The sequence below is a fragment of the Exophiala oligosperma genome (assembly GCF_000835515.1).
Source record: "Exophiala oligosperma strain CBS 72588 unplaced genomic scaffold supercont1.2, whole genome shotgun sequence".
Taxonomy (NCBI): domain Eukaryota; kingdom Fungi; phylum Ascomycota; class Eurotiomycetes; order Chaetothyriales; family Herpotrichiellaceae; genus Exophiala; species Exophiala oligosperma.
The window spans coordinates 3,968,828-3,981,226 of NW_015622819.1; the positions used below are offsets into that span (position 1 = coordinate 3,968,828).

General features: G+C 50.7%; 6 protein-coding genes across 7 annotated transcripts; 3 read left to right on the forward strand and 3 right to left on the reverse strand.

Moving 5' to 3' along the window:
* Positions 1–333: 333 nt before the first annotated feature.
* PV06_02778 (uncharacterized protein) lies at positions 334–1,999 on the reverse strand. Its single transcript, XM_016403501.1, has 3 exons — positions 1,411–1,999; positions 946–1,177; positions 334–892 (listed from the first exon to the last, which is right to left on the reverse strand). Exons 1-3 carry the CDS (start codon positions 1,510–1,512, stop codon positions 873–875), a joined length of 354 nt encoding a protein of 117 aa, XP_016267398.1. The 5' UTR covers positions 1,513–1,999; the 3' UTR covers positions 334–872.
* Positions 2,000–3,079: 1,080 nt separating this feature from the next.
* PV06_02779 (uncharacterized protein) lies at positions 3,080–4,324 on the forward strand. The gene is made up of 3 exons (XM_016403502.1): positions 3,080–3,347; positions 3,402–3,660; positions 3,726–4,324. Exon 3 carries the CDS (start codon positions 3,730–3,732, stop codon positions 4,234–4,236), a length of 507 nt encoding a protein of 168 aa, XP_016267399.1. The 5' UTR covers positions 3,080–3,347; positions 3,402–3,660; positions 3,726–3,729; the 3' UTR covers positions 4,237–4,324.
* A 586-nt stretch (positions 4,325–4,910) lies between these two features.
* On the forward strand, positions 4,911–5,754 carry PV06_02780 (uncharacterized protein; the record flags this gene model as incomplete). The annotated part of the gene is made up of 3 exons (XM_016403503.1): positions 4,911–4,934; positions 4,995–5,366; positions 5,425–5,754. 3 exons carry the CDS (start codon positions 4,911–4,913, stop codon positions 5,752–5,754), a joined length of 726 nt encoding a protein of 241 aa, XP_016267400.1.
* An 863-nt stretch (positions 5,755–6,617) lies between these two features.
* PV06_02781 lies at positions 6,618–7,981 on the forward strand. 2 transcript variants are annotated; one of them, XM_016403504.1, is made up of 3 exons: positions 6,618–6,795; positions 6,899–6,940; positions 7,046–7,981. In XM_016403504.1, exons 1-3 carry the CDS (start codon positions 6,755–6,757, stop codon positions 7,314–7,316), a joined length of 354 nt encoding a protein of 117 aa, XP_016267401.1. In that variant the 5' UTR covers positions 6,618–6,754; the 3' UTR covers positions 7,317–7,981. The 2 variants fall into 2 exon arrangements, with proteins under 2 accessions (XP_016267401.1, XP_016267402.1); XM_016403505.1 differs by having other exon boundaries at positions 6,618–6,940.
* On the reverse strand, positions 7,748–9,956 carry PV06_02782 (uncharacterized protein). Its single transcript, XM_016403506.1, has 2 exons — positions 8,672–9,956; positions 7,748–8,620 (listed from the first exon to the last, which is right to left on the reverse strand). The coding sequence occupies exons 1-2, from the start codon at positions 9,476–9,478 to the stop codon at positions 8,057–8,059; spliced, it is 1,371 nt and encodes a 456-aa protein (XP_016267403.1). The 5' UTR covers positions 9,479–9,956; the 3' UTR covers positions 7,748–8,056.
* A 1,101-nt stretch (positions 9,957–11,057) lies between these two features.
* PV06_02783 (uncharacterized protein) lies at positions 11,058–12,351 on the reverse strand. Its single transcript, XM_016403507.1, has 2 exons — positions 12,164–12,351; positions 11,058–12,004 (listed from the first exon to the last, which is right to left on the reverse strand). The coding sequence occupies exons 1-2, from the start codon at positions 12,212–12,214 to the stop codon at positions 11,588–11,590; spliced, it is 468 nt and encodes a 155-aa protein (XP_016267404.1). The 5' UTR covers positions 12,215–12,351; the 3' UTR covers positions 11,058–11,587.
* Between the last annotated feature and the right edge of the window lie 48 nt (positions 12,352–12,399).

Here is a 12,399-nt window from a genome sequence, read left to right on the forward strand (position 1 = left end):
AATATTTGCGGGGGGATGATTATGAGTCTTCTTCAGCCAACCCCAACTGCCATGGGTAATCGATTCCCAATGGTGGCGTGTCCTGGGCCGTTTTGCTAGGGCTCCGACCTTCGGCTTCTAGGAAAATTTTTCGAACCCTCTACTCAACGTGGGCTACATACTAGTGCTGCAACAAACATTGGACATTGACAATTCCCTGCAGATCGATCGAGCCATAGAGCGTAATTGCCACGGAGGGGCGACAATATAATACCTATTGAGCGGAAGAAATGTATTGTTGAAATTTGGGCGGCTACCGACTAGGGTATGGACTTTTACAATCATTTCAAGACACTGCGATTGAAGCGGTACTACAAGTACGCCACGTAAAACAAAGATACGGAGCACGAGAAAGCACATCGCAATCGCTAATGATACCGTTCCATAGGCACATGTCAGTGCTTCCGGGCTTTCGATTAAATCTATTGGAAACCCTCTCAGAAGAGTATGGAACGACTATTCCGTGCAGCCTGATTCGGGTGTCATTGGTGCCACATTTGGTCAAAAGAGCTCATGGTATTATTGTAACAAGTAGCCCTACAGTCCCATCGCGCCTGGACGCCTGAAGCACTATGCAAGTGCTCATCATCACGCTCTCAAAAATTCTCCTCCAGAAGTTCAAAGGACATGTTTTGCCGATTTCGTAAATCCTTTGGAGTGATTGTGTCGAGGAAACCTATCGCATGCATTCAAGAAAGCGTTGAGTCCTTTCGACCAGTTCATATTGTACAGTCACTAGCCCAAAAGATCAAGTCTGGGTTATCATGTCGTCAGGAAAGTTGTTCTCGCTCTGTGGTGGTCATCGCCGTCGTCATGCTCGATCATCGATCAATCTAGTGTCGGGTAGCGACCACTGTGTGAAGGTCAGCATTTTTGGCCTCATGGAAATGGCCAGAGATGACTTACCAGCTGGGACAATGATAACGATAAGCAGGACAATGATACCAACAATCAAGCACATGCGCATCTTCATGTCCTTCCACCACATCTGTTTTCGGACGCGGTTGGCGCCTCTTCTGAATCCTTGCGCCGAGACGGCCAAATTGTCGGTCTTATCTTGCAGCGAGTCTAGTCTTTCGCCTCTCTGTGATACTTTATTGATGTTCTCTCGCATAACACCGACAGTGTCATCGATTTGCTATAGCAAGATATGTCAGTAGAGCTTCTTTCACAGGAAATCACAGATTCATAAGTCGATGGGCGCTATACGTTCGAGATGGCTAATGGCGAGCCGCGGCGAAAGCTCTTGATGCCACCTCAGACAAGAATGCCACGTGCGACACTTTGAGCAGCAGAATATCGCCGCCGCCAGTAACAACAAGACTCATCTCAATGCGCCCCCGAATGTATAGAATTTTGTATATCACGTACCGCTTGCAGAGCAGCTGTTCTCTGGTTTCCTCCAGCGGGAGGTGCGCCTCCTTGTCCGCCCGAAGGAATGTAGGGGTCGTAGGGTTGCTCTCGATCAGCCATGGTTGCTGGTGATATGTAATGCGTGCAGATAAAGAGACGGTTCGGAAAGGGGTAGGGTGTTGTCGGAGGGGTCAGCTGTCGTCGTGCTGGATAACTTTGTGACAATCAGAGATGGTCTTTTGGGATGAATTGGATGCAGATGGAGAGGTAGCGAAGTTGTCAAACGGTGAGAATGGGGATGAAAGATAAAACGAACTGGAGGTTGGCGAGAAGCTGACGCCGGGCTGGGTAAATCTGGCGCTTTGGCTGCGACGCCAAACCCGGGCTCTTCACTAGGCAGGGGGCGGAGGCTCGACACGCAACTTTGGCCACCCACAGGGCCCTGGAGACTTGAGGCGTTTGGGAGCTGCCTCCCTGATGATCAGCACGTGATGGCTATTCGACTCGTTGCTTCAAAAAAAGTAGAAGACGATTCCTTGTTTGATCTGCAATTTGGTACCACCCTCCCAGTCTTCATGTCTCAAGGAACATTGGTCACATTGAAAAGACACGCTCCTATTACGCGTAGGATTCTTGCGATATATTTTCTCATTTCTCATCCCTCGACAACAAGCCCACTGGAATGGAAGCTTAGGTCATCATGGCCGAAGGACATTTTTGGTGGCTGACAATCTAGCCCGTTGATCTGGTGAAGCGAGGCAGTGCTCTGGGCAACTGACGAACACTGAGGCCATTTACCATCCACTCACCTCCGTGGGAATCCGCCCGCCTAAAATCCCAGCCTGGTCTTTTACTGAACATAAGTGCTTGCATTAATGGCTCACACTCAGTATTACGGGAGTAATACAGGGACACACGGAGTACGAACGGATAGGTTATTGCACAATCGGCAGGTGTCGTGCATCCGGTGTAGCTGTACAGTAGACACTTCCTGTACGACCACTACGAGACTTGACTCTTGTTACGGCCGTCTGATCAAGAGCATTAAGTGAGTCGCATGATTTCGATTTGGCTTTAAGTATTAGGCTCGAGTCATTCCTCGACAGGTCCTCCGTATATTTTACGGAGTACCAGATCTGCATGCATGCTGTAGGCTACAAACACCTTAATAATGCCCATACTGTACAGTAGGCACAGCTAGGGGTCTCATAATGGTACAATGCCAGGCTCTTCCACTCTCCGACGGGGCCAAAGGGTTCCCAACTATGCCTAAGCCGCCTATGGCCATGTGAGGTCACGTGGGACAAGCGCTCCTACAAGGTTGGGTTGGGTGACGCCCACGACTTCTTCGTATCTTCCTTCTACGCTTGAAAAGGAGATCCTCTGCATCTCCCGCTTTGTTCTCCGTGGAGAGAAGTTGAAAGAATCCGACAGTCGTGATGCTATGGAGACTTGGAGTGTGGACTTGAGGTAAGAAGGAGCAACCGGCGCGACAGTGCCGTGATGAAAAGATTTGCCAATGGCGGTTCTTATTAACATTGATCACTTTGATAGCCTTGGGAGGATCCTCGGTACCCGTCGTAATAACGTGGCTTGCATGGTCATTAGACTCCGTACAATATGCTATACTTCTTTTTCCGCGGCTTATCACCCGCGGCTCTCGTTTCACATTAAATTTCCGTTGGCAGTTTCACGCCCGTTCCCCCCCCTAATTTGTATCGTGTTAGTTGCCTCCTGGCCTCTGTCCCTCTTATAGCATGGAGAAGCTCGCCCGTTAGTGGCGCTGGCGTAGACAGAAGATGCCGGGCCTCGCAACACGGTCATGTAGTTTTCGCATTTGTCCGGTGTCAATTCTGTAAACAGCTTCTACCCCAGAAGGATTGAAGGATGTGAGCAAAGCTCGAATCTAGTATATGACAAATGCTCATGCAACCCTTAAGAAAAGACCCAGGAATGTGTGAGAAACACTCCCTACTCTGACCGTTCTCAACTACCTAACGCTTGTCCAGGCCAACAGGGTTTTCCATTGACGATCTAAACCTTCCCATCGCAGGAGCCGAGGACGGTCAACCGAATCTAAGCAGGTCCGGCTTGATTAAGGAGATGTCTTGGGTAGATCTAGTAAGTAGTTGGGGAAACGCATCTATACTCCTTGACTATAGAACGACCCTTCTCGCCGGAACCGGTTTCTCAAACCTGCCTGCAAAAAAATAGTCTTCCACAAGGAGCATTACAGCGGAAGTCGGCAAAAGGGCTGGCAAGTCCAAAGTGCGTAGCCACTCTTTATGATAGACTCATTGTGCCCTCCAGTGGTTGACAAGTGTGGTGACCAGAACAATGTCCCTTGACAACCAGTTATTCCGACTTCAAGCCTGCCTCGAAATCACAAGGCTCAAATCGCGTTACGTCCGGGCCATTCAGCAACGAAACTGGGATGCCTGGGCGGCATGTTTAACAGAAGACGCCACGGCACAATTCAACCCTGCGCCAGGACAAGCAGACAGCCCGATCTATAAAGGAAAAGAGTTCCTACGCGACTGGATCCCTAAGGCGCTTGATGGGCTGTATATCACTCTCCAGGTGACGACTCCCGACATCGAAGTACTTGATGAGGACCACGCGTCAGGGACGTGGGCGGCAATTGAACGAATCCAGATCCTCCAGGGTAACATTCGAGAAGTAGTCTACTACGGCTATTACCATGAGACCTATAGTCGCGACGTTCACGCTCGCTGGAGGATCGCATCCATCAGAATGTCTCAAATACGCCATGATATCTTCACCCGCGATGGTAATGTTCGGATCTACAACCACGTTGGCGAAGAACAAGAAGTATCCACGTGAGGGAAATCAAGACAACTATAGCATGACTCATATTTCTTCTCTACTTCCCCTACAGTGTGCCTCCAAGGCATAAGTCAGTAAATTCCCGTTCATTACTATGTCGATGATGCATATAGAGACACGTGCGAATGAATCCTATCTCATCAGAATGCATGTTTGTCGGCTCGTGCCTTCACAGCTTCAGGTACAGTGCTTATATGACTCGTGAAGAGAGTTTCCTGACTTTTCTGTAGTCTCACCAAGGAGGCACTTGCCATGGCATCACGAAGGCGATCTGTACCCTGTCAACATTGAATTCTTCAGACTTTGGGATTGTCAACGTTTCCCCCCTTCCCTTGTGACTCAATTTCCCACCATTTGAGTGTTCTGTAGTCGAGTTCATTCCCGTGGTTCGGAGAACCGAACCGCGGTGACCGGCACGTATACTGTGGGACTGCTGGTCGGGTTCCATTGCGAACGCGATCTAATGATGCCGAGTACCTTTTCCGCTTCCGAAAGCCTTGGTTGATAAAAGTTCATTGATCAATCTCCTACGCTGCTACCTATACTATACAAAGCACATGAAGAATCTCTAGCGATGTTTGGTGCTCAACAGTCAAATATATAGCACTCTCGTGTCTGAGCCTTCTCTTCGGCCGTTTCATTGATCTTCTTATAAACTCGCCGTCATAAATATGTCATCGTTGGGTAATAAAGTTGTTCGTACTGCTTAACTTTTCATGCTTTCTAGCTCCTGCTAACATGAGTTCCTGATACAGATCGCAATCACTGGCGGAGCCTCTGGCATTGGTCTTGCCACGGCAAAGCTTTTGATAGCCAGAGGAGCATCAGTAGCGATAAGCGATATCGATGAAAGAAATTTAAGCCTGGCAAAGGCCTCTCTGCCATCCGCTGCCACAACCCTTCTCGATGTGCGAAATTCCAAAGCCGTCACGAGATGGATCGATGCCACCATTGAACGGTTCGGACGTCTCGATGGAGCAGCCAACCTGGCTGGCGTCTCCGGAATCGGTGGTCTTGTCCAAGATGAGGCGGATGATCTGTGGGATCTCGTGGTTGGAGTGAACGCCAAAGGCGTTTACAATTGCCTCAGAGCACAGATCCCACGAATCTCAGACGGCGGCAGTATTGTAAGTTTCTGTTTTCCGAGGGCCGATGTGTTGGGGACATCCTTCTCACTGGAGCTAGGTGAATGCCGCCAGTGTCGCTGGACTGGTGGGCATTGCGCAAGGGGCATCTTATACTGCTAGCAAGCACGCTGTTGTTGGCCTGACCAGGTGTACTGCGAGAGAAAATCCAAAAATCCGGATAAACGCAATTGCTCCTGGGGTCATCGCAACGCCTATGACTGCGGCGGTCGACAAGGACATTGATACGGACAGCTTGCTTGGAAGACAGATTCAAAGACGAATGGGGACACCGGAAGAAATGGCGGAAGCCATTGCCTTCCTTCTCTCCGACTCTTCAGCCTTTACTACAGGATCGGTCTATTCTGCTGATGGGGGTTACACTGCTTGAGACACTCAGTATATCTCAGGGCTATCCGGTCAACGGAGCCAAGTCGGTGACTATCTCGCTAGGTGCTGTTGTCACGGTGCGAGCTTAGATCACGAGAGCAAGTCCACGGTTATCCTTGGTGACTCGAAATTGGGCTAGCATCTCCCACACGTCTCTTGAAGCTTGAAGCAGTTCGGTCGCAGAGATTCTGATCCTCTAGTGGCCATAAGAGGCTGGAGCCTGCCGCCCTGCCTGGGTCTAAAAGTCCTGGCTGAATTTCCAAAGGTCGATCTCTGGTACCTCCTTCTCATCATCTCTGCCCGATATCGAACTAGAAATGTAAAACTACTTGCCAGCAGACTCGGGCTTTCCGCGGTAAGTTCGGTACGGGCTGTAACCAATCAACTGTCGCCCAGGTCCGGCTTTGTCTGGCACACCCCGTGGGGCTCAGCCTTGCTTGGGAAATAGGCGATGTAAGTAGATCTTAGCAGTGTCGAAAGGCAGGGCTACGAGAAACCTGGCATATTCTATTAGTACATGTTCTCTATCAACACGAGAGTTTCTCGCAAGCTTAACGGACACAGGGTTCTGTTACGGACTCAGTTGTACAGTCTCAGTCCGTTCATACCGCCCAGAGAATGAGGCTCTTCGATAAACTACTCTCACTGTATTATTCAAGCACTGAGTTTAGAAACTATAGTTTCTACTCGTGCAAAGTCGGGCGAGACTAAAGGGCTCCTAACTAAATATATAAAGTACCCCGTAACTATGTTAATTAAAGCGCTGAAGAGTACGGGACGTCACGTGGCTCAAGCGCTACTCCAAAAGAAATGTCCATGCATCATTGAAAGTCGATCGATCCCCAGATCTCCTTCGACATGTAACGACAATCCATCCATCGCGCCCTTGCCTTCGTGAGCTGTGTCGCCCACCCAGCAGAACGCCATTCAATCCAGTTTGTGAGCAGATTAGAACTATCGACGCGCCACACACGCAGACGACTTCACCCACACTCCTCATCATGGCCTCTCGAGGCGGCATGTACGCCAAAATGGCAGCAGTGTATGTAGCACCTTCCTCGTATCCCACTCTGCATTGCCATATCATACTGTACCATTACGAGATCGTCACAACCCAGAGCTCAAGCTGACTTCCTACACCCCAGCTTTCTAACATGCTGCATCGGTGGTCCGGCCCTGATGTACTAGTAAGTCTGGCCAAAAGAAAAGTTCCAAAAGTCCAAAAGACGACGACACCCAAAAAAGCCCTCCCCCCCCGTCGCGTCCCCATTCTGACCTTTTATACCCGACAGTGTCACCCCATCCGAAGGCGAAGTCTTCAAACGGTTCAGCCCCGACCTACAGAAGCGCAACCTCGAGCTCCGTGACCAGCGGACGAAGGACTACGAGGTCTTCCTCGGCCAGCTCAAGGAGTACAGCAAGTCCGACAAACCCATCTGGACGGCCGCCGCCGAGGCGCAGGCCAAGGCGAGGGAGGAATTACAACTCAAAGAGACGCAGGAAAAGGCGCTGCAACAAAAGATGAGGGAGGAGATGAGAGCCGCCCAGGCGCAGGGAAGATGACAGTACTAGCCACATTCAAGGGGGGGACGAATCATTCTCTCGGCACGCTACCTAGGCTTTTTTGTTGTTCGATCTGAATGCCGGCATCCACGATCGCACTCTCCGCGAGCTTGATGCAAAAGAAGACAATCAGGCGGCAAGGCTATGGAGTACAGGTTACCTTCATCTCGGACCTGTGATCTTTCTTCCCCCCAACCGACCTTCAAGAGGTGGTTCGGAATGTTTGTCATGAACACGCCAACAGCCTTCATCCGATGCGGAGGATCCGTTCATTTGGGGATTCTAGCATACTCAATCGACGAATATAGCATCGCCTCTTACGACCTCAAGTCCTTCGACATCTTACCCATCTCCAAACAGGCGTTATCAGAAATCTATGAACGATTGATGAGGAAATCATAATTCTTATAGGCAAAGATGTATGTGTACAACAAAATCATATGGATTCTATTCCAGGGTATCACGGCAATGTCATCTTCCGGCCATGGCAGTCGCTCGAGTCTTTCTACTCTCGGCTTTTCAAGCTATTCTAACACATAAACTCCCCGTTGTATTGCCCCGGGACATCAGGGCATCTCATAGGAGTTCAGGAACGTCACTCTCGATTCTTCGTCAAGGCGGTTTCTCGCGAGTGACTTCAACTCAAGCCAGAAACTAAGAAACACCGTTGTAATGCCGCTCTCTTCCAAATGGTTGCCATGTTGTATTCAACGCCATGAATGCAAAGTGCTGCGATAAGTTCAGACCATTATCCACCAAGCGCCTCCCATCACGACCAAGCAAATCAAAACCGTCAAGATGGCGGCCCCAACCCTATCTGCCGTTGTTACAGGCTGCGCATGGAGGTCTCCAGGACCAATATCGCTTGTTGTACCGGCGCTAGGATTGCCCTTGCTGGTACCTCCTGACCCTTCCGTGACTGGACCGGCAGACACGGTTATCAGGTTCGACTGTATGACCTCCAAAGCTGACATTTGTTCCCCAACACCAGTGCTCCCGTCAAACGAACCGGTGGTCCACCGCAGTCCACAAGAGGTGCCATTGACCCCTCCGGTGCATGATGCCGCCGCGGCCTGTGCCGATGTTTCCAGTATGGGTTTCAGTCGATCGTAGGTAAAGGGTGCTCTGACTATAGCGGCGGCAATCCATCTCGCGAGGTAAGCTTTGAACGAGCGTTGATCGATATTACAGGTCCCCACAGGTTCGCAAGCTTGTTCGTAGATGATATTGTTTTTGAGAAAGATCTTGTTGATGCCGCTGATGATACCGTTCAGGCGGCTCTCCCAAACCGGACTGCCATTGGTCTGGAAAAGGGGTTAGCAGTGTCTTTACCTCACGAACCGTGGCTCACTCACATAATTGTACATGTTCGCAGCGCCGACCAGGAACGTGCCCGCATTGTACGTCCACTGCAGATGATCAAGTTTGGTGCAATTGAGCAGATCGTCACTGCCGTCATAGAAGAAATACTGGTCATCCCGAAGACCGATCGCACTGCACCAGTCCCACATCCTGTCAGCCCAATCGGCATAGGTCTGGTTCTTGGTATACACGGCCAAGCGAGAACCCATGTTGAAGAAACAGCCGTTCGAGATGGTATTCTTGTAATTGTATCCACCGTTGAAGGAGAAAATCTGCCACTTCAAACCGCCAGCGCAGGATGTTGTGTCCCACCGAGCCGCTTGGGTATTGAACACTGCCTGAGCCAACGCCAGCCATTGAGGTTCGTCTTGGGGAGGATTGGGGAAGTTGTTTTCTGCGGCGGAAAGAGCAGCCATTCCCCAGAACGACTGGTCATCGTTTCCTTCGGTTTTGGTTTGGTTGGGAGGCATGAAGTCCTTGTCCGGACCGACCTGATGAAGCATTGCCTGGGTGGTTATGGCGTTGTAGGAATCGTCCCCGGTGAAGTACCAGTAGTCGATGAGCGCTCCAAACATGGCTCCCGCTTCCCACCAGTAGTACGGTGCTGGTAGATTGCCAGGCACGTCTCCTGGCCGGTAGCCGGTGTAGTATGAGACCATATCGTTGGCTACGATCTTGGCCGCGGATTTTATCGAATCTGTGTTTTGGAGGTCGAGGGTAATTGCTTGAGATTGTTGGATGCATAGCAGGAGGGCTAACATGAGGGACGATCCGGTGGATCTTCGCCTGAATGGCTTCATTGTGGTTTGACTGGGACAGTGCGAATTCTTGACTCTTTCGACTGAACGTTGACCAGGCGCTGGTGCTCTGGGTTCTTCCTTTGTGTCTATTGCAGCCCCTTCTCCGACTTCCAACCGGCAAGACACGATCTTCGGCCGTTGATGTCGTTGTTAACAGCCAGTTCGCTTAGGCTCACGAGGGCTTTTTTGATGGGTCGTGGGGGCGATCGCCTAGGGTATGCGAAGATCCCGGACTGTGGGGGAGATTCAACGGTTGAGATCTGAAGTGGTGGCGTTGAGGATAGGTAGCGACTGACGAATCCACGTAGAACGAAAGATTTCGTTATTTTTGAAACGAGTGTGATCTGAAAGGCAAGATCTAGAGTCACAAGGAGTGAAAGGTCCTGAAGAGAGTGAAAGAGGGCAAACAAAGAGTCTCCAGCCGACGACTCAAGTTGGGGGGCTTTCTGCTTTTTTTGATGTATGGAGTAAACTAATAACGACCTCAGGGTGGAATGTCGCTGGGCATGGACCAGGGTAAACGTACTTTTATCTGGCATCTGTGCAACGGATCTGGGCGGGAGACAAGGAGCGCGCGAAGCCCTTGGTTGGGTGAGGCGAAGGAGGCATTCTTGGGCGGTGACGCAGTGCCTGCTAAGCACTGTACGGCACCCTGTAGGCGCGTCGTTGCGAGGCTGTCTTCACGCAGGTACGCAAGGTATCTTGTTCCTGGGCGTACGCACTAACGGGTACTAAATAGGCGGCACTGCCCTTGGCTGCCACCCGTAAGTTCTCCATTCCTGGGTAGGTAGTTGACCTTCGTAAATACTCGACTACCATCTCTTCATTTTCTTTACTTCCAACACCTTACCTTGACACCTCAAGTTGCCTCTCTGCGTCACCAAAGAACTGACACTTCGTCTACCGCCGAGTTATGAGCACCATACACCCATTCTCATGAAACAATACTAAGACAACTTCTCTTGCGTGACTGCACAGGGCCTCCTCTTACAATGCCCAGCCTTGCGCCCAGGCGGTACTCTGTGCAACCAAGATAGAGCTCCGCGTCAGCAACTCCACTGTCACTTGGAAATTCAAGGCCTTCTCAAGACACTTGGCTTGATGTAGGGGGAGACAGTCAAGACGTCTCTTTACGTGTGTGAAGCACGCTGATGATGCAAGTCAATCTACCTCCTGATTCTGAACCCCTTGTGCCGTACCAGACCTCCCCTCGCATTGTTTCACAACGACCGCTCAAGACATGGCAAGCCAGTGGGAAACACCTGCTGCTGCTTCCCGAGATCTTGTAAAATTGCCCTTTCAAGATCTTGGCCCCTTGGACATCGAGGGACAAAGACAAGGTGGAACAATTTACCTGTGCTTGAGTTTCTACTCCGCCTCACTTGGCTCGTCATTTTGGTGTTCGTTCAGGGTCGACAGACGAGAAAGTAGACATCATTCATGGGTCTCTATTCTCTCTCCCGCGATTATGAGTTGGTGGTTGATATTTTACCTTGTCGCTCAGTCGTTCCCGATACAAGCCTGAATTCGTTGGTCCAATTGACACCCTGGGATACTCGCCTCGATGCAAAAGGCGACATGCAGACTATAGAGTATTGGACGTGGAATTTGCTGTTCATGTGTGGTAGATCTGGGTCGATAGGAACGCTGGTGATATCATCGGCAAGAACTGCATGTGAGAGGTCGCAATGTTTCATCATGGGAATCAGCGATCAATGTTATCCTCTAACTAGAAAAAGACTCGACGCACACCATGCTCAGAAAGTGGTATGGATTTGACCAAGGCAAGAAACCGGGGCATAGGAACAATCCTACGTAGTTTTGGTCTTGAGAAGTGTGGCATGGCAACTTAAGAAGTCGAGATTCGATGTCAACACCGTCGTAACGGATTTTAATATCGTCCCTTGTGCACCATGAACTTTGAAAACATGTGACCACGTTCAGCATCTCGAATGGGCTTTGTCCTGGATGCAGAAGGTTCCGTTCATTCCATTGCACACTGTCATCCATCAACCGCTCGCTCGCTCACGTACTCACTCGCCCTGTATGTATGTGCGTTCATGCGAGCCATGAGTACTCGTAAGGGTATGTCAACGTGTCCTGTCCTCCTTACTTCCCGTCCGCCTTCAACAGTTTCAGAATCTCACTCTTCTTGTCCCCGACTACGGCCTTTCCCCTGCCCCAATCCACGACGACGGGTCTGGTGAAGGCGTTGGCATCCTCGTTGACCTTCCTGAGGGCGTCGCTCTGGCTCGCCGCCCCCTTGACGAGCTCCCCGGCGACACCCCCACCGCCCAGGTACTCGAAGATGCTCTTCAGCTGGTCCGGCGTGGGTGCGGCCTCGGTGACCTCCAGTTCAAAGGGATCCCTGGTCACCGTCTCGTTTTGGGCCGTGTGATCGGCGGCCTGGTCTTCGGTGGCCGTCTGCTCCGCCTGGGCCGACGCCTGCTTGAGGAGGTTTTGGACCCGGACCGACGCCGAGATGGAGGGTTTGTGGAAGAGGGTGATGACGTCGAGGGTTTTGGACTAACATTTTGAACGAGTCAGTGATGCGTGTTCCCTTTCACTCGGAGGCAAGATGTGTGTGTGTGTGTGTGTGTGTGTGTGTGTGTCTCTCTCTCTGTGTGTCTCGTGACAACCCTCGTCCCCTCTGTCCCCAGGAAACTTCAAACGACAAAAACTTACCATTCGAAACATGTTGGATACCCAGCCTTTACTAGGCTTCGGTTGCCACATACAGAAGAAACCAACAACAACAAAAAGGTGTGAGGCAGTGAGGCTTCAAAAGAGAGAGCGATGATATATAGGGACGGTTGAAAGACGTTTCAGGTCGAGATTCGAAAGCTCTTTAGGTTATTCGTACGGGGTTTACTCGACACTCGCACGAGAGAGAGAGTCGAGGAAGCTCTGAACACGCACAC